Source organism: Thalia democratica, chromosome 2 (genome assembly GCF_965202585.1).
Source record: "Thalia democratica chromosome 2, ktThaDemo2.hap1.1, whole genome shotgun sequence".
Taxonomy (NCBI): domain Eukaryota; kingdom Metazoa; phylum Chordata; class Thaliacea; order Salpida; family Salpidae; genus Thalia; species Thalia democratica.
In genome coordinates this window covers 78,074,521-78,096,792 of record NC_139166.1, presented here as the reverse complement: position 1 = coordinate 78,096,792, position 22,272 = coordinate 78,074,521, and the positions used below count along the sequence as shown (strand labels likewise).

The 22,272-nt window shown below is 25.7% G+C and overlaps 2 protein-coding genes across 2 annotated transcripts; one reads left to right on the top strand and one right to left on the bottom strand.

The window, feature by feature from the left end:
* Positions 1-8,820: 8,820 nt before the first annotated feature.
* On the bottom strand, positions 8,821-10,011 carry LOC145828993 (kelch-like protein 7). Its single transcript, XM_082936737.1, has one exon. It carries the CDS (start codon positions 10,009-10,011, stop codon positions 8,821-8,823), a length of 1,191 nt encoding a protein of 396 aa, XP_082792863.1.
* Positions 10,012-19,701: 9,690 nt separating this feature from the next.
* Positions 19,702-21,819, top strand: LOC145829964 (STE20-related kinase adapter protein alpha-like). Its single transcript, XM_082937854.1, has one exon. It carries the CDS (start codon positions 19,717-19,719, stop codon positions 20,779-20,781), a length of 1,065 nt encoding a protein of 354 aa, XP_082793980.1. The 5' UTR covers positions 19,702-19,716; the 3' UTR covers positions 20,782-21,819.
* Positions 21,820-22,272: the final 453 nt, after the last annotated feature.

Genomic DNA, 22,272 nt, shown 5'->3' with positions numbered 1-22,272 from the left:
AAAGAATTATTAAAATTTATATTTGTCAAACTATTCTAACTGTTAACTTTTAAACTATTATAATAATGTAGTCGATAAGACTTTGAATATGTAACTATTCACAAGTTTACATTTTGAAATAGCATCAAGCTACACTCGCATTTAAAATTAATAACTTGTAATTTTTTGACTCTAAATAAAAACGTGGTTTCGACAACAATTTGATTTTAATTATTACTAATTTATTGTACAGATGCAAAATCAAACTTAAATGCAAACATTTTCTTTCTAGACTATTTTTTGGCCAAGTTGTTAAATTACTGAACAGTTATCAACTTAAGTTTCTTAAATCTTTACACCAGATGTACAGTCTGTCGTAAGTTAAACACAAAGTGTATATTCGATACTCTGTTTATTCTTCTGCTCTATATATATTTTTTTTCTTATATCTGAAAGTTTTCTTACCAGCTAGTTTATAACACTTATAGTAGATTATATAAGGCTGATACGTTGTTTCTCAGTGCAACTGTCATTTGTTTGATAGTTTTAGTTATGTTACATGTAAAAACTTATTTATACTAACTTAAGTATTTTAGTTAAAAGTTCGTTTAAGTTCAGTATATTTTTTTGCTATCTAGCTTCCAGCGTTGTAAGTCGACACAGAGTTTTAAAAGCAACATTGTATAAGGCCAAAGTGCTTTGTATTTTTATATTGGAATCAAAGTAACTATTTTAGTGTTCTTTAGCTAAACTTTGTCGAAGAAACTATTCATAACTGGTTTTATTTTTCGTCAAAACTAATTCGTTACTTTTATAGATAATAAACTTTTTATTTAAACTGTGAAGTGAAATAAAAAATTCAAAATAAAGAAAAGACCAGTTTATTTTTCATAATGTACTTTTAAAACTCTGTGTTTACAAATATTCACCCGCACAGCGATGGCGGCTAGCATTACGACTATAGCGCACCAGCCAATCACAAGCAGTACCAAGGTCAACAGCAGTACCAATTGTGTGGCCAGCACAAGTTTGTTCGGCAACTAAACAATAAGAAGCAGCTGGGCAACCACAATAACGGTTAGGCATTATTGTACTTTAAAGTTATGCTTTTATTAACATTTAATGTTTTCTAACAGCTCAAGTAAGTGGATTCGGTCATTAGCAAGCTGTTCAACCACGCAGAAAGGATCAGAACCGGTTACCAGTGAAAAGTAATAGAATCTGTAAATATTACAACTGCCGCGTATATTCAACCAGCAAAACTATCCCTTGCAAAATCACCAGTACAACACCCACGGTTTGATAGCATTTAATTTTGAGCTATGGATCGTATTATGTTCAAAAAATATCATTTTCTATAAGATCAATGCAGTGGTTTAAGCACATTGTATATCAGCAACAAAGTTTTGACGATGATTTTAGCAAAACCAGAACCTAAACCCCGTTTTAAATTTAAAAAACCTTAAAAATCTTAAACCCAAGTTAAAAATTAATAAAAACATGAAAAAACAATCTTTGAAGTAGTAGACTAGGTTTAAAAGTTTTAAATACGTTGAGTGATAAAGGGCGTTTCAATTCTTTATTACATTTTTTATAACTGGTACAGCAACAAGCGTAGGGAACAAGCAAATTAGAGCTACGTAGGGAATGCATAAAAATACAAGATAAACAACAATGTAATTTTTAAAGGTTTAGTTAATAAAAATCAAACAGCTATTGAAATATATTTTTGAACTCTTTTAATTCTACTATTTTTGAACGTTTATCAAAGGCTTTCCTCTAGAACCATAAATCATTCAAATTATTTGTATTTGTAATAATTTATAAAAAAATAAAATAAAAGAACAAAAAGGTTTTATTTGCTAGCTGTAAAAATTTATTTAAAACAAATATTTATACAGTTAAGCAACTTAACTAACAACAGTTTGCGTTTTAGGTTATAAACATATTTACTTCAAAAAAAAAGGAAAATTATAAAAAACAATTTTTTAAATTAATTTCTATTGTTCCAAGCAAATTTAAATGTTCTTTTAATGTGTAATTCAATCACATTTTACAACGAACATATTTTTATTGTAAGTTTTAAAAACTAGGAAAAGAACAAGAATCAGTAATGATCAATTGGAGGTTGGGGAGAAAACATTACAACTTCATAACATGGTTTCCACAAGCCGAACAGGTTGAAGAAGTTGTAAAAAAAAAGCAAGATTGACAGTGAAGGGTGTGAATGTAAATCAAACATAAATTGTTTACTTAAAGATGGTTTTATAAGACAAACTTTTGGTAAAAAGAAATAAGTTAAAGAACACTTGAACGTTCAAAATTATGTTTACCATTGCCGTATATATGTTATTTTAGTTGTTTTTTAAAACTTTTTATGGTTTTGAAATAAGAAACTAAGTTCAATAAAAGTAAGCTGTAAAGTGTGAAAGTTTAGTTTTAAGTTTATATGACACGATTTTTTAAGTTTTGAACGATTTTAAAACATTTTATAACTTTATATAAAATACGATCTTTGAAATATTATGAACATTTATTTCCATTAAGTAGCCTGTAACTAATGTTTTTATGTTTTTTTTTTCATTTAAAATCACAATTTTCATCATCAATTGTTTAAAAAGTCCTGAAATATACTTTATATTTTAATCGATTAAAATAGCTTGTTCTAATTATTGTTAATATTGCTCTGAAAAATGTATAATACTTGCATGTTAATACAATACTTTATTCAGTCATGCTTTCGAAATCGACGCGGAATCGGGCAGACTTTCAGGAATTTTTTAATAAGAACTAGACGAACAGGGAAGACTTCCTATCATAATTATGAATGGACTGTTGTTAAGCATTTCTAAAAAATACACTTCGACTTTTAGAATTTTACAGTTTGAATTGCTACAAAAAGTTATTTTGATTTATTGTTGTTTTTTGATTTTGTTTGAGTTTTTTTTATCTAGACAGTTTTTAGGTAAATTTGTATTTTTACTTATAACTTTAGATTACTTTAGGATAAAAAAAATATTAAAATATGTTTTAAAACAATCATAAAAATAAACTTTGTTACTAAGAAAATTAAATAAAATCTCGTGGTTTATCGTTTTAGTGTTTTTGTTTAACTTTAGAATGCTAAATTGTTTATGCAATCAAATTACTTTAAAAGCTTTAAAACAGTTACGTTTTATTTAAATCATATTAAAACCTTGTGTTTGAACATTTAGAATTAAAATAATTTCATTAACACAAAATATAAATGTAATAAAAAGCTACAGTTATAAATAAAGTTTTTATAAATAACTTGTTACCTAAATTTTATAAATGTTAATTGATAGCATTATATCAAAAAAACTTATATAGTTCGTTAGAAATGTTTCAAAGTTTGTAAAATAATAAGCTAGTTTTTTGTTTATTCAAAATTTAAATAAGACTATATTCATTTAAGCTTTGTACTTTTTGTTAAAATACTATGCTGAAAATAACGATTGATTAAAACTTTATAAGCCAAAAACTTTTAAATAACAAAAAATTGTGTAAATTTTGTCATAAGGGTTTATTTATTTTTGATTTAATTGTAAACTAGTTTCTCTACTTATTTGAAAACAGACGATTTACTGATATTTTTTTTACATATACAAATTTATTATTCTTTTTTCTAGTAGATTAGTAAACTGTATGTAGTTGCCTTGTAAATCAATATTAAATTTATCAAAATTTAGTTTTTGCTATACATAAGTCGTCAAAAGCGTTTAAAAAAAAACATAATAAAGAAATTAAAGTTTTAATTAATTTTACAATGAAAGAACAAAATAAAGCTTCGTTTAAGACATTAAATACCATTTATAGTGAAAAGCAAAGTCGAGGTTAATATAAATAGAAAACTTTACTTTAGTAGTAAGTTAATGAGATCCTTTGAAAAAAAATTACTTTAACATAAAGTAGTGTTCTTTAAATATAAATCAACATTATTCTTAAGTGTTGTAAGTAAAATTACAAAGTTTCTTTTACTTTTAAGTTGCGTTAATTTAATAAGTTTAGTAATTTACTTCATGACAAGATAAAACAGCTTTATTTGAAAAATTATAAAATTCTAAATTTTTCTTTAAAGTATTACGATATAACTAGTAGTAAGATTTTTTTTGCACAAGGCTTAGTATTTATTGACTTGCAAACAATCTACAATTCCATATTTATGTTGGAGTATGTTAATAAAATAAAAAACTTGAATATTTCTGGTTGGCAAGGCAATAGTAGGCTAAAATTTTGGAAAAAATTAGAATTTGTTTAAACAATAGTTTGTTCAGTTTTTCTAGTAAATAAGGTTTTTTTTCGGCTTCGAGGTACTCATAAAAAGTTAATTGTTTTTTGATTTTTGTTTTTACACAATGACATAACAGACTTTATAACTCCAAGTTAAAATAAAAATTGAAAGATTACTAAAAGGCAAAATAGTTTAATATTTAACAATAAAATGTATACCCAATTGTTTTACCCATCAAAAGTTATCGAGCGATTGCTTGGCCTTCAATATATTATTGACTTTAAAAAGATATTAAGGTTTTGACCTACTTTGTAAGTAATTTAATTGTTAATCTATACAAAATAATTTGTAAGCATAAAATTTATTTTAGCACATATGCTTTATTATAATAATCAACTATATTATTAACTCGATAAAATATTTTTGTGGAAAGAAAGTGTTTTTTTTTTTAAGTTTCTTGATTTTTAAAATATTGATACACTTGTTAAGTTTTTAAAATGATTTAGATTAAACTTGTCTTTTTCTAATTATAGTGATAAATTTAATTTCTTATATAAATAAACTAATTATTGTTATTTTTCAATTAGCAGTTTTTAACATAAAAGTCTATTTTAAATGAAAAATGGTAAAAACTACTTAGTTAAGTTAAATCAGCTATCTAGTCCAAAAATTAGATTAATTTGTTATAAAATTACAGCATTAAGTAAACTTAATATTATTTAGATAGAATATGTTAAAAAACTTAATATTATTTAAAAGAGAATATATTAAAAAACACAATGTTTTGGCTTTTTTAAACAAATTTAGCGACAAACTTATGTGTTAATTAAAAGTTTAAAAAGTGTTTTAAGTAGAAATAAACTCAGATTTGTACATTTTGATACTTTGCCATATTAATTTAAAACATAACAACAATTCTAAATAAAGTTAACGAAAGATTTTACAAAAGTATTATAAAAAAACTAAACTGTATTCATCACAGACACACTAAATTTCTAATTTGCTCTTATTCTTTTATAACATTAGTCATAGTTGAAATTTCATAAATTTTTAAGCATATTTATCTTATTTTAAACCCTTAAAAGTATTTTTGTTTTGTATTTAAAATTTTTAATAGCGTTTCTGCAAAAATTTAATAAACGATATCAGATTCAAAGTTAAATTTTAATGCTTTTGGTAATTTAAATATATACTAAAATTAAAAACGCTTTGATAAAAGCTTTTATGTTGAGTAAACATTTTATTTACTTAACACTTAGTAATGAATTACAAGCTTACAAAAAAAATATTGGTTTAAACTTGTTGAATAAAAGAAGAATAAAAAAAAAGTAACAAAATATTAAACTTAATGTTTGAGCGAACTTAAAAAAAACTATTTTTTTTTATGTTCTTTTATAGTAGATTAAATTTGAATTTAGTTTAATATATATATATTTTTAATTTTGAGCATATATGTCATTTTTTTTAAGTAATTGGAAGTAATATACATTTTTTAGAAAAAAAAATATTTAAGACTCTAGCAAAGGGGTAGGCAACGTTTTTAATTGGCGGGCTGAATCTGAAAACAATTAGTCCTTGGCGGGCCGGAGCATTTCGAATTATTAATCTACTGGATCCAATATATAGATTCGGCAGGTTAATCCATTTTTAAATCCAGCTCTGGGTGGATCCTGATTAGAAAATACTTTTATCCGACCGGATCCTAACTTTGAAACCGATTCGGATCCGCCCAGTTACTAATTTTATGGGTATAAAAGATCACTATTTTGCAACCAATCAATTAACAACAATTTTTCAAGTAAGACATTTTAAGTTAATGTTTATTAAGTACTCATATTTCTATATTTTTTATGACCCTGGGCAGAATTAATACTAAATTTATAAATACAACAACTTGATTACTAAAAAATACTCGAGACAAACTTTGACTTGTTAAGTTTAGCATAAACTGTTAAAATACTTTTAATTTTGATTTTTTAGGGTATTATCAAACTGAATTCGTTCGTCATACCAAATTCATTATAAAGTCAAACTAAGATAAAAATGTACTTTTCAGTTGATATCACTGATTTGCAAGTGTTGCAAAATGGGTCACGTTATTTTTAGTGACTTGTCGAGAAAGTTGTTCGAACTTAACTTTAACCTTAATACCTTTACTACAGAGTAAATTTCACTAGCATGAATGCAAAACTTGAAAGACAATTATTTTCTGGAAAGTTGAATAAAATATTTATACTTGTATTTTATTTAAACAAATTTTCGAACTTGCAGTTATAGGTCCTAAATGAGTCCTAAAACTTTCCTTATTTTTTATAAAAATAAAAAATTGAGTAGTCTGATTGAAAATAGTTGTTAAAAACTTGATAAAGATTTATAAAAAAACTCTTTTCTTAATATTAATATAAACAACTCTCTAATTATTTGAGAAGACTGTCATTTTTGACTCGTCCATTTTTTGTAAATGCCATTAACATGTTAGATTTCCAACGGTAGGTATGTAAAATATCAGACTTAAATGAAAATATTGCTTTGGGTTATTTGAAAAAGGAACATACCAAATGAGTTTGAACAAAACAAAAGAATAGGACAAATCGGTGTTTTTATAACTACACATAAATTAAAGTAAAAAAGATATTAAACGTGTTTTTAAAGTGTAAATTAAACATTATGTTTTGTAAAAACATGGTACAAAGTTTTGTACAAACTTTGTAATATTGACCTTGGCGGATCGGTCACTATACTCGCGGGCTGGTCATTCTCGTCTACGGGCCGGATTCCATTAAAATTTAAAAGATGTTAGGGCCGGTCTTTATAACTCTGCGGGCCGTATGTTGCGCACTCTTATACTAAAAGGTTATCAAAAATTAAATAAGAAATATTGGATTTTGATAGAGTTTATGCACATTGAAAAAATGTGCCTAATCAAAACTGCAAAGTTTGTCAAGCTGTCAATATTGTTGAGAAAATTAACATTTAAAAAAAGCAAAACATTGTTTAAGAAACTTGTTTTTAAATTAAATACTTAAGAACTCCTTGAAATAGAAAAATTTAACAAATTTAATAAATTAAAGTAAGTTTAACAGTGTATATTAAGTATTATTTTCAAATAAAATTTTACTCAAATAATCCAGAGTTAAAGCTTTGCTTAGTCCTGATGGTTAACTTTTATTTTATTATACATTTTTTTGTTACTCATTGTTGTTTTGTTTTTATCAATAAGTTTATTCATATAAAACAAAAGACTTAAACATCAACTTGGTCAAGTAAAGTTAGCTCGATACTTATATAAGAATACAGACTCGTAGTTTTTAGCTTTAATATTTAGAAACAGGCAAAATTATAAAACTTGTTTTGAACTTGGTTAATACACTTCTCTGCAGAAAGTACTTAATTGATTTAGTTTCAAAAACATTCCATATTTAACTTGTTCTCTTATCTACTATTTATTGAACGTTAAAATACCGTTAAAAAATTTAGCCTAAGGACCTAGTGGACGTAAAAACCTTTTAGTTATCGAGCCTCACACCAGGGTACAGTTTATGTCACGTTTAATGTCATGTAGTATATTTATTTTAAACATTAAACATAAACACAATAATAATTACTTTGTATATACTAATATAAATATACAAACACTCGGAGCTAATGAACAATATATTTTAAATGTTTTTTTATAATTACTGATAAAACTTTTTTTTTTTTAATATTTTCATATATTTAATCCATGCTATCTACTACTCTTACATCTGCTTACGTGTCACGTATTCCACTACACCGTTTTTATTTTCGATTTAAAAAAATACTTTTATAAGTAAAAGTATAACATTTATCGGAAGCCTCTATTAAAATCACAGAACAACCGTGATTTTTATATTCTAAACAACAAGATCTACTACTTTTTTTACTGAAAATTTATACTTGGCACATAATTACTTTGTTGATTTATGTTTGTAATAAATATAATATGAGTCTTATTTTTTATAACTTCAATTCAATTTCTGACTGATTTAGTAAAAAATTATTTAAATTTTAATTATTTTTTTAACTTAGTATAGTGAAGTGATTATTAACCGAAATTTCTTTAACTTGATTAAAAAATGTTTATACTTGTTTCTTTTTTAGACCTTGATGTGAGTCATTGTTTTTGCTTTTTTTTAACTCAACTTTTATTGTGACTTATATCTATAAAAAAATTATACCTATAAAGCATTTCATAGTGCTCCAATTTCGATTAACTATCTAAATTAATAAATTTTATATTTAGCACATATTAAAACATGTATTAAACATGTATAAAACATTTAGATAATAAAAACATACTGTATTTGAAATTAGATCATTGATCTATAATGTTATGCTTACTTTTAGTAAATGCACATTAATTAACTTATCTTCTCTCCTTTTCTTGGGGAATTACTTTTCTAAAGAACTCCGTTAAAGTGTGTTAAGTCGTTCAATACAAAAATATATGTTAGTTCAATAAAAGAAGTACAACAAATTTATTTTATTATTCTTTTAATTCTAGTTAACCACAACTTTTAATAATTAAAGAAGCGTTTAGTTACTTTGAATAAAGTCAAAATAATCATCTATAAATTTTTTCTAAACAAACAAGGAATTAGTGCCCATTCATCTCCAGTCGTGTTGTAAATGTAGACGTTGTCTTCTTTTGCAGCTTTAATTCCGCCGAGTTTAACGACAATTTTGTTTTTGCATCGGAACACTTCAACCTCATTGTACGGTTGGAAACAATACGGCAAAGGAAACTGCTTGATATTACTAAACTTGTTGGAAAATTTGTCAAACACTTCGCAATTCTGGGTGTCACGCCCACCTATGACGTACAATTTGTTGCCCATCGCTACTGAACCGTGAAAAAACCTTCTTTGTCTCATGTCAGGCATGTGTGTCCATCTGTCCAAGTGGTGGTCGTACGCCTCCACTGAGTTTCTCGTCCCGCCATTTCCTCCGGAGACGACGATCTTTCCATCGAATACCACGCATGAGTGACCCATCCTTCGTTTTAACATTCTACACAGTTCAATGACTTTACCTTCGTTTGGATCATAGACCAAACATGTGTTCATTTCTTTCATATTTCTATCGCAAACTAAACTGCCCCCTAGTATATAAAGTTTTTCCATAAACAAGCATGAAGAATAGTAACAAATGTACGAAATTACTTTAGTGAATTCATTAAAGTTTTTACATAAGTATAGAGGGTATTCGTTTGCAGATCGTGGATCCCTTTCTAAGTAATAATTTGTGTTGTAAAAGTCAAAAGCGCTCATTGGTATTCCGTTTGTTTTAATTTTAATACCATTATGATTAACTTCACACCACCACTCCTTTCTTTTTATTTTATTTGATGAATTCTGGTCGTAAAACATAAAAGCAACAGTTTCGTGCATGCAACAACGGTTTTCATTCTGAAAATTTTCCAATTTCAATTTAGTTCGTTTACTTTTTTCCACAAAATTAAAATCAATGTAATCACAGCACTTTTGGCAGTCAATGAACATTGAGTGTTTTCTGATGACGTTCTCAATAAATTCAGAAGACAATAATGGCAATCTAACCATCTTCAAAAGATCAAACATGAATTTTCTTCTAGTTTTTAGATCATACTCGATCCAGCTAACTACTGCATTATAAACTTCAACTTCAGAACTCACATTAAGATCTGATCGTGATACGATGAACTTAAACAGCTTGTAGTCTATCGCATTGAACCTATCTGTTCTTGTGAAGCTAACAAAGCTGTGTTTGAGTATGGACATTAAGTATTCCTTTAAGTTGTTTAGGAAGAAAATTTTAGAGGTGCTTAACAAAAGACACAAGTTTTTTTTATTTGCAAGTTTCAAAGAATCAGTACGACACCTTTCTTTAATCAGGAGAAGTTTTCTTATTTTCAAGGAGTAAGTTGCGTAGCTTTTATCAGAATGAATTTCACCTGTTAAAAATTTCATTTTTTTTTATAAAGCTTTTAATTTATAACAAAATCTTTCAACTACAACATATGTTTTTAACGTAACTTTAACTAGTGATTTATAAGTTACAGTGTAAAAAAGAAAAAATTTATTTTAGCATATAAATGAAACACACTCTTTATTGAAACTAAGTATATATATACCTTACTATAGTTATACAAAAAAATAATTATGTAAAAAACAAAAAAACTAACTTAAACGTGAAGTTATTTAGCAAATAAACGAATAGTTTTTTATTTTGAATAATGGTTGATAATGATATTTATGATTGAAAAGAGCTGCAAAAATTTATCAAAATTTCAAATTTCATGTGGGTATAAAACATAAGTTAGCATACTATTAAAATGCTTTTTAGCAAAAAATACAATAAAAAAATATGTAAGAACAATTATCATTATCTTAAATTAAATTTTGACTAACCTTTGAAACCGTTTAAAAACTTTTTTCCATAAATTTTTGTTGAATTATCTCGGCAAAGCTTTAAATAATCAAACTTCTTTAAAGTTTTATTTCTTTGATAAGAACTGGTCATTTTTTGATTTTTCTTATTTTTTATGTTTTGTTTGCATTTAGAAGAAACTACTTGAGACATTTCAGAAGAAAAATTTTCCATTAAAACTAGTTACAATATGCTGAGAAAAAATTCATATTTAATTGAATACTAATTTTTAAAGATAAACTTTGAAAAATAAATTAAGTCTCTTTGCTTTTAAACTTAACATTTACATATTTAGTCTATTTATCATAAAGGTATTATAGTTGAAATTTTTTAATTGAATTAAGAAACAAATATTTTTATTTTATAATTTTACAAAAAAAAAAGAGTTAACAAAACTATTAAATTTAAACACATTCTGTCTTTTACGAAAAACAAGACAAATTATTATATCGATCCATACATTGTTTAATTACAAAATAAGTAAAAAAAGCTGTTAAATCAGGGCAGCTATAGACTTTTATATTGGACCCTTTTTTATCTTGGAAAAAACCAAAATCTATGAAAAACATCTGCAGTCAAAAACTTTAATTATAATATATATATATATATACATATACATATACTAAATTGTCGCTTCTAATTGTAATTTTTTCAAACTGAAAGACATTTCTACAGGATAAGAAGTTACTAAAAAAACTAGTTAGTAACACTTTAAACATCTTTTAAATTTAACTCTGATTCCTGTTGCATTTTAAAAACTTATGTTTATAATACTTTTAGAAAATAAACCTTCATACTTATTTTAAAATTGCTACATTTACAAATACTTTTTTAATTTACAAATTTAACTGTAAACCAAAGGATTGTGTTCTACCAAGATAGATTCTGTAACTTTCTACTTTTTATTTAAGTTACTTTATATTTATGATTCACACTATTTACTTGAAGGTTATGCAGTGTTTTATTTTATTTTTATATGGCGTTTTTGCATTTGGTTAAATAAACTAAAATAGATGCACGCACACTGATTAAAAAATTATTATAAATTATGAAATAAGTATTTAAGTAAAACTGAATTTGAATAATTTTATTATAACATTACTAAAATAGTCATAAAAACTTTTATCACTAATGGCTTGAACTATATCTTAATTTCTTTTTTTTTTAACACATAAATTGTACTAAGGTTAAAGTCATTTACTTTAATCATAGAGTTTGGTTTTATAAAATATTTAACCACAAAAATAAACAACTTTGTAGCCGAAAAAGTTTTTAGGTGTATCTAATAAATTTTTAAACCTCAAGTAAATTTAACTTAAACCTACAAGAACTTTAACCTTTTTTATAGAAAATAATCTATAGGTTTGCCTTTATAAAACCAAAAATGTAAGCTTATGTGCCAAAAACTTATGTGATTTACATTAAACTAACCTAAAAAACTAAAATACTTAATAATTTGAAGAAACACATTCAACACAAGAAAACAATATAAAAGTCTATTCTAAAATATAATGTTTACTGCAGCAGGCTGTGGCTGGAATGATTTTTTGATCTAACTGATGAGAGTTTATAGATGGCTTCAGTGTGTTTTACAGAAACTTCTTGTAAACTTAGTTCTATTTACCAAGGACTTTATTTTCTTTAACGTGTAAAAACTGTTTTTTTCTCTAAACAATACATGTACGAGAGAGACCAAACAGGTTCTAATCTACATTAAACTAGTCTGAATTATTATTCAATTTAAAGAAAAAGGTTAACTAAAAATTAAAAAGTATAAAGTTAATGAAATCTAAATTACTTTTTAAACCATTAGCATACAGAGGACATAACAACTTGAATAAGTATAGTAATTGAAAAATAGTTCAAAAGTTTACAAAGTTATCTTAAATTAAAGAAAATTTACCAAGTTTATTCATTTATGAGCAAGAGTTAAAAAAGCCAAGTTAAACAGGACTTTAAAGAAATTTAAACTAGCCATAACCTGTGGAAACTTTTTGTTAAAACTTTTTATTCTTGACATACTATATTTGAATTTTGAATAAATAATATATAAAAGAGTAAATAAAAATTGTAATAACATATTATTTAAAAACTTATATTAGTTTAAAGCATTTAATTAGGACTAACTATAAAAATTTTTAAATTGAAACAATTTACTATGTTTTTAAAACCTTTTTTTTTAATATTAATGAATTTTCATTATTTCATCTAAAATTTAAGCACCTTTTACATCTATAAAATACCAACTTAATTTAACAAAGTTTTTCAAGAAGCCACTGTATAAATCAAAAAGTTGTTATGCTTACGTGGCCTATTGAGTACTAAAATGGTCAAAAAAAAAGGAAATTTCATTACCAGGGTTGATAATGATATTAATATTAGGCATTACTAATTAGAAATATGATACAGTATTTTGTTCTTTGTTTTACCAAATAAAAGTCAAGTAATTTTTTGAGAATGTATAACAAGTATTGTTTTACTTGCTTATAATTTTGCATCAAGTTTGTTAGTATTTAATAAACAAAGAGTTCTGAATACTGAATAAAGTTAAAGAGTAAAAATGTCGTGCTTTAACGATTTTGTGGCTAGCTTCCTAGAAAATTGTAGAAAGTATACTTCGCGTTAAAAAATAAATATTAAATTATTTTTCATACAGTTTGGAAAACGTTTAATTAATCAAGTTTAGTTTAGACAATATACTAAGTATTTATACTCGATACAAAAATCATGAACTTATTTCTTCCAAGAGGGCAATTAAGAAAACGAGTTTTGAACACCTTGAACTAATTAATAAGGTTATGAATAAATCAATAAATAACTTTGAAAAACTACAAAAATTAAAACAAATATTTCAAAATAGTTCAAGCTCATTAATGTTTGAATTGTCGTTTTTACACACATAAATATTTATGTCAGGGGCGTGTTTCTAGGCTAATTTTAAAGATTTAGCAAAATTATTTTGAATGATAGAGGATTTTCTAAGTAGCTAACAAATATTTTTTTGAAGAAGGTAATTGTGTTCTAAATTATTTGATTATTAGTTTACTTTAACATAAGTAAGTATTAATAAATTCAGCTATCAACTATTATTCTAAGAATTTTATTTTATATTGATTTGTTAAGTATTATTTTTAAATAGTGTCTTGCTTATTTTAATAGTCAGTGTAGGTAAACAGTATAAAAAACATTTCAAGCCATTTAGACTAGAATCTAGTCTTAGTAGACTATAAATATTTTAGTTTATGTCATACGTGTTATTTTAAATGTGTCTACACACTTAAGTATTATATGTGGTAACAATAATAATAGCAAACTATGCAAAAACCACATTTAATATAAGTATTAAAAAAAAGTGGTTCAAAATATGAGCATCTGAGTACATTTGTATGGATAGAAATTATTTTAAAGTGTACATAAACCTTCTAAAAAATTAAAGTGAGTCAAAACGAAAATAGCATAAACCTCATTTTTTACTATTGTGTTAATTTTACTGTTTATATGTACACAAAAGTATAACAAATAGTGATAAAACATTTAGAAGATAAGCTTAGGTATAGATAAAATTTTAAAATAAATACCTAAGCTGTGAAGAAATAAATTTTAACTAACTGCTGTGCATTACTTATGCACACCACGGATAACATTTGCATTTAGTTTATTTATTAAAAAGGTATTAAAAAACATACTAATCAACTTACGTATTTTAACACTCTTTTTTCAGATAAGTTATGATTGTAGTAAAAATGTTATTATGAAACAAAGAAATATACACTGATTAAATGTTAATTTTTCTTTTAACACTTAATCCGAAACTTTAAAGTCTTTTAGCCATTTTAAAATGCTATACAGGGACTGAAAACGAAATAATTAATAAAATTAAACCAAATTACAAAAAAAAAAACTTAAAATTTATTTTTACACTGCGGGCCGCATTCAATTTAAAATTTGAACGTGTTCGCAGCCACAGATTTACCATTTGCGGGCCGCAGTTTGTCGACCTCTGTTCTAGCACGTACTTTATATTAAAGATTTTAGGGCAAGTTATTCAAAAACAAAGAATTAAAATACTTGATACTTAAAACCGCTTCTATGTTTTTAATTTAAAGTTCTACGCTCAGATCGAGTAATATTTCAAAATCTTGTAATGCTAATTGTCAATTATACATAATTGTATTTAATTTTTGTTATTACTTAATTCATGTAAATTATTAGGTAATTTGTTGTCTTTTTTTTTGAGTTACTTACTTTTCATTTTATTTGCATTTAAATAAAAGTAATTCTATTAAGTTAAAAAACAAAACTTATCAAAAATGATAAATTATATTGTTTTGAAAAACAAAATAATAAATAATTACTAATTTTAATATAAGATTTAAAGTAAAAGTCTTTTTTTTTTAATATTGTTTTTTATTGTTAAATACTTATAATATAATGTGATGTTCCATACATTTACACTTATTAGGTTGTGATTAGTAAATTAGCTTGCTTTGTTTTTTTTTTGATTTGTGCAAATACAAGTATCTAAGAACTCTTAAATTAAAGGTTTTAATTTTAAAATTTAAAAGCACAAATGGATTAAATAAAACAAGCAATGTACTGTAAAAAGAATAACCAAGTTGAAAAACTCTAAACGGGAATAGGACTTTTATTAAAAAAGCTTAAATTTAAAAAATATATATAAAATTCAAATAATTAAAACAGTTTTAAATATTTTTTAATGTTCTGTAGGTTAGTATTTTTATAACATCAATTTTGATTTATATTTTTAATAATTCTAGACTTATAAATTTTGCTTTATACGAAAACTTACTGTTAGGTGGTACAAAGAGAAGTTTGTAAACATTAGCAAAAAGCATAACAATAGTAAAATGAAAAATGACACTCACTTTTAAATAATTACAACTAAGACTTATAGGAGTTTACTAGGAATTTAAATCATAATTATGACAAGATTTGATTTATAAGTAACATAATTCTTCTTTAATCTACCCTTTTGAAACAGCAAATATCTTTTAATATTGTGCTTTGAATTCATAATGTTTCAAAATATAAAATTAGAAATGTGTTGCCTGATGGTGTTGGAGGTCCTAAAACGGCCCTGATAGCCTTGAATTTTTTGAGTCAAACGTTTCAAGATAGAAACCATAGATGTTCAATAGATACTAAATAAAAATATTTTTTTTAATATGAGTTGCAGTTAATTTGACTAGTAGAACTTTTTGATTTAATGAAGACAAAAGTTAAGTAAATCAATGTTCTAGAAGTTACAACAGTAGTTGCCAAAAGTGAGAAAATTTATTCTGACCAACTAGAAAATGAGAATTGTCAGTAGGCTCAGAATTTTGGAATTAAGGTTTACAAAACTCATTGAGGGCATAAGAAGTCCAATTTCTTTTAAAATAAATTAAATTAGACCTTATTTAAAAGCTATAATTGTTTACTAAAATAAACTTTTCACAGCATATATTAACTTTTGATATATTTCACTTAAATTCTTTGTTCTTCTTCACTTTTTAGTTAATTAACCTCAAATTTTTAGGAAATCTTATTAGCATAAATAGAAAAAGTCATACTGTATGAATTAAAAAAAAAGTGAATTTTGAGAATTTTATGACCAAAATAAAAAAATTAACAATTCAATTTTTTTTTAAATAAAACGAAAATAAATCCTACAATAACAATGCTTATTATTTAATTAAGTCTAAACAGAAAAGTTTCTGAAATATTGCTTAAAAACTGTAGGAGAAGATATATTTTTAGTGAAAAGTCATACTTTTTCCTTTTTACTTTGTTCCTTCCATAAAGAACCTACTAAGCTTTCTGATTTTGCACCCTTATATCTCAAAAAGTGATATGAAGGTTACAAAACAGTAAAAAAGTAACTGGTTACTTAGTTAAAGATCTTTAAAATAAGTTGAATTAATATGACAAAAAAGTACCATACCTGCTATGCCCTTAAAAACTTGCCAATATTTTATATCAAGTATTATGAATTACTATTGATCAAGTGTAGTTATAGCTCAATATATATAATTAGTGTGAATTTTGGTTCAAATTTTTTAAAGTATGACCTGATGGAATAATTGTCCTAACAAAAGTTTTAAAATTCTGAGTTGAAATTCACAAGGTTTAAACCTAATGGTCAGTACATATACAAAAATTCAATGAAACATCATGTTTAAAAGTAAAATATTTATTGAAATTATCTTAATACATGTAATAATATTAGTATTCTATTTGTATACACTATTTGAGTCTTAGGCTTGTGTAATTATTCTAATTTCATATTGTTATTCAAATACTCACTGTGTGATAGTTGTCGCACAATAGAACTAATGTGTTAAGTAAAATTAAAGGTCAGAGTGAGTGGAAATATTAGCACATTTTGTATCTTTCTAGGCTAAGGTCACTAAAAAATATATTCGACTACATACTACTATAAACATTTTTTTAGTTAAATACTTTAACGTACCATATTAGAATATTTTTGCTTAAAGCATCTTTTAAGATAATAAACTCATCTTTAAGTGTTGAGAAATATATACTTTATTTTTTTTTAAGAAATGTTTTGATTCAAGTATATACATTTATTGAATTTTATTTAAACTTAAGTATTTTAAAAGCTTAGTGGATTATAATTTTTAGATTAAAATTTTTTTTGTAACATTTAATTATAGTTATTATGTAACAAGCTTTATTTTTGACAACTTTTGCAATAAAAAGTCAACTAACTTTAGATTTTTCCCTCTTTTAATTAGGACATTTATAGCTTACAGAACTGCCCAAATATCCTAGTTTACTCGGAATAATAAATATCCTAGGAATAATATGCATGAGTGAACACATTTTTTATGTTATAATTAGTTTATAAAATGGTTTTTGTTGATAGTACTTTTTAGATTTAGATTTAAAATATAAGTAGCTCTCTATAGTTAATTGTTAAAGATATTTTAATCAACTTTAGTTGAAATTGTACCTAAAGTTATAGTTTTTTGTTGTATCTTTTTATAGATTGTGCTTTAATTTCTTAGAAGTTAATAAAGAAACTAAACTTAAGTTTAGTTTAAAATTTTAAAAATATTCTATTTTTTATCAACGCGTGTAGCTTTAATGAAAACTTTTTAGTATTAAAAAGGATGACCTGGAAACTTAAAAATACTAGAAAACATGGAAACTTAAAAAAAAATCATCTCTAAAATAATAATTTTGAATTGTATAACAAAAAAAAAATTTCATACTTAAATGACATATACTAAGACTTTTATATACTTTAACACAAGTATTTTATATTTACTATAAGTATATATACTTAGCAGTGTTTTAGTATTTTCCAGTAAACTAGTAACATTAAATGTTTTTTTACCTTACATTTAGTTTTCTGCAAAAAAGTGACAAGATAGCTTGAAAAATTGTTTTGAAACCTGGAAGAATTTTATTAAAAAGCAGTGGTCTTCCTGATTAAAAATTCTACTTAGATAAATTATTGAAAAAGTTAAAATACTAAAAATTAAACAAAAAATAGTTTGAGCATTAGTTATCGTCCAAAGTTTAACTAAAAATTATCAATAAAGCATTTTAGAGTTTAAGTGAGGCTTGATTAAAATTTAGAAAAAAATAAGTAGAGATTAAGGCCATAGGGGGGAGGGTAAACCATGTTTTTTACAAGTTGATCTGATTTTATAGAGTTTTTTCTAAGCTCCAAAATGCTTTTTATCGTTTTAAAAAATGCAAATTATTTTTTGAGATATGACCAGTCAAAGTCGGGCTGCATAATATGTTCCCTATGGGAAGGGAAAACTAAAACAGCAAAAAAAGACTATTTCATTTAAAATCTTTCTCCTACATTTTTCAAGCAATCTTCTTCAAACTTTCACAGTCTAATCTTTATACAATAATAAAAAAACTTTACTTTGGAATTAAAAAAAGTTTTTGTAAATATATATTTTTTATGAAAAAAAAACACTTTTTTTTTTTTCAATTTTTGTGATAAAATTTTTATTTTTAAATATTACCTAAATTCTAAAGTAACGTTTTTTCCTTTTATTATAAAGAACGTTTCCTGAAAATTTGAAGAAGATTGCTTGAAAAATGAAGGAGGAGATAGATTTTTAATGAATTTTAAAATTTCCAAGAAAATTGACCCCAAAAAATTTGTGGTCCATACATTTGTATTGGAAACTTTTTACAAAAAATAAAATATCTCAAAAGTTAAATAATATTTTTTAATTCTGTAAAAACCGGCTTGTAGTTTGTACTTAAAGCTTTCATATAAAAGCAAAAGTTAATTTTTCTAAAAAAAATGTTGTACCCCCCTATGGCCTTAACTTGGAACCTAAAGCACAAGGGGCACATTTATATATGTTTATCTCTTTTTAAAGTTCTTCAATTGCTGTTTACTCTTTAAAGTTTAAAATTATTTTTTGAGATACAAGGGCGCAAAGATAGAGATTAGTAGGTGTCTTTTGGAGGAGCCATCTAAAAGTACCAAAAACTAACATTTTATTCATGGCTTGTGTTATCCTACAGTTTTAAAATAGATAACCTCTGAATTTCAAAAAGTCTTATTGTATCATATAAAATTAAGTTCTAAACTAAATAAAAAAGAAAAAAAACTTACATTTAAAGACCAAAATCTTAATAAATTTTTGTTTATTTTTTTTTATAAAAGAAACAAAAGTTTTGAAAATTTATACCCTGCAATTTTTTTAATTAGCTTAAGATTTGACTGAAAAAAATTGAAAACATCAGCTTCAAAGTTTTGAAAATAAGGTCTTTTAGGCCTTTCAACATGATTTAAGCATAAGGGACCTTGACCTTTCCGAACTTGCATTCCTATATATCAAATTTTATTTGAGTTTAAAAAAAAATTAAAGCAATTGATTAACATTTTAAAGTTGTTTAAAATAAATTAGACGTATAGAAAGTTACTTATGCCTTACATACTTAGACCAACTATCAAAACAATATAAGTTTTTGTCAATGTAAAATCGTATTGCTATTGTACTTTTTATTGTTACATTAATTATTTTTATTTCAGGTTTACTTTACTTAACAAAATGGAACAACTGGGCTCATTCAACTTGCAGCATCTCATCGGCAAGTCGTCCTTCAGCCCAACGGACATATTCCTGTCGAAGAACTCCAAAACGGACAGCTTGTGTGTGTTGAAGCTCACGGACCTGGACAGCACTTCATCTGAAAAGCTGGAGATAATCACCAATGAGCTCAAAACGAACCGCAACCTGTGCCACAAGAACATCTTCACCCACAACGACTGCTTCACCATCGGCTCAAAGTTATTAGTCATCGGAGACCTTATGAGGTTTGGATCCTGCACGGACATAATCAACTCCCACTTCTTGTCTGGGATCCCAGAAAGGCCCACAGCTTTAATTTTGAAGAGCGTGCTGAAAGCTCTCAAGTACCTACACAGCTGCGGCATAATCCACAGGGGCGTCAAGGGCGGCCACATATTTGTGTCTGACAATAACGTTGTCAAGCTCGGGGGCAACAGGAACTGTGTGACCTTCATCAGCTCAACAGGCACAACCAAAATGCTGCACAAGTTCATGAACCACGATTCGTTCTACCTGCCGTGGCTCAGTCCTGAATGCCTGCAGCAGAACATGGGCGGGTACCAGAGCAAGGCAGATGTCTACAGTCTGGGCATCACGGCTTGCGAGCTGGCCAACGGGTTTGCTCCCTTCACGGACATGCCCAGCACCCAGATGCTGCTGGACAAGCTGCAGGGCACAAAGCCGTGCCTGCTGGACCAGAAGACAGTTCCTTTCCACAACTTCACTGAAGAAGAACTGAACAATGACCCAATGCTGGAGTACCAAGTGATCCGCCAGCAAAGGTCTTTTGGTAACAGCTTTCACGACTTTGTTGGAAACTGTTTGAACCGCTACCCCACCAACAGACCACCGGTGAACAAGCTTCTCCAGCACAAGTTCTTCGACCAGTGCCAGGGCGTTGACCTGACCAAGGAGCTGCAGCCGCTGTTGCCCATAAAAGAGCTCGAGCAGCTGAACGGTGGCAGTGATGCTGATTTGAACGTGAAGCAGCTTTCGGAGCTGAAACTGGACGAGTGGGATTTCAAACTGAGCACGAGTTTGTAAAATGAACAAATGTACTAAGAAATGAAATTACTCGAGCAGTCAATATAAGATGAGTTCAAATTTGTTAAATGTAAAAAGTTCACTGTTTTTGTTGACAATGGTAGAGTTGCATCAGTTTTAAGTGGAAAAATTTTGATGTTTTCTAGAGTTTATTTTTTTTTTGTTAACAAATTTTATACTTTTTTACGAGATAACATTTATTTGAAATCATACTAGAGTGAAAACTTTTTTGTATTAAAACTAATGTTTTTGTACAAGACTTATTAAGTTATTTTAATATATTTTATACATGTAATTTTTATTTCAGTACTTAAAAAAATTATAAAAAAAGTGTTTATACATCTAAAAATTTAAGTTTTTAAATAATAAATTTTGAGTACAAATGTAATACATTTTTAATTCAAGTTTATATATGATAGTATTTTTTAAGACTGCTTTAAATTTAATTAAACTAGATGTTTTTGAGCTTACTATAGTTTCGATTGTTGTACAATAATAGTGTTGTGTAATTAGTTAAAGTTTTACAAGTAAATATTTCAAGATATCTTATAGTTCTATTGCATATGTTATATACACCTTAACTTCTTCAATTTAATTATAACTGAAAGCATTGTAATGCATAAGGTACAATTTTTTGTAGAAAACTCTTGACAAAAAAAAACTTTAAAAACTCTAGATTAAGTGTTTAATAAAACAAAAATGAACTGTTTATTTGTTTTAGTTGAATTTTTAATTGTTTTCTAAAGTTTATTGTTTTTTTTTTACAAAAGTTTTAATCCATTGATTGCCATTTAATTATAATTTTTATTATTTAATAACAAGATTAGGCAAAAGTTTATTTTCTTTAGTTGTACTAGTTATACATATCAGATTGAAATTTTTTATTTTAGTTAACTTGAAATTCAATTAGAGCAATGAATTTTTGTGTTTGATATTTAACGTACTAAAATATTTTTATAGGAAAATATTGGTTCCGACTATAAATAACACATTATTATATAATATACTGATCCTAGACAAATTTATAAGCTCTTTTAAAAGGGTATGAGTTTTACATTAGTTTATGTGACATTTTTAAACATAAAAATCTATAAGGTAATAGTTTGTCAAATTTATTTTTATAATAGTTGAGTTTATATTTTTTTGTTGTTTGATTATGCTATAAGAATAGCCACAACTAAACCTTTTAATGTAAAATTAATAAAAAATACTTCAATATTGGGAATACAGTTAAACGATGTTTTTATTTTTTAAAAGTTGTCTGAAAACCTTTGTTTTACAAAAGTTTGCTACAATAAAAAGCTAAACTGTTTTTCTCATCTGTTTTATTTATTATATTTTTTCAGCTATTGAACTGTTAAAGTTTAAATTATAAATATCACACAAGTTATAAATAACTGTAAAGGATAGTTTAGTTTAGTGTTCTTAAATATTTCAAGTGAACTTTCTAAAAGTGCTTATGGTATTGCTTTAAATAATTTTTTGCACTCA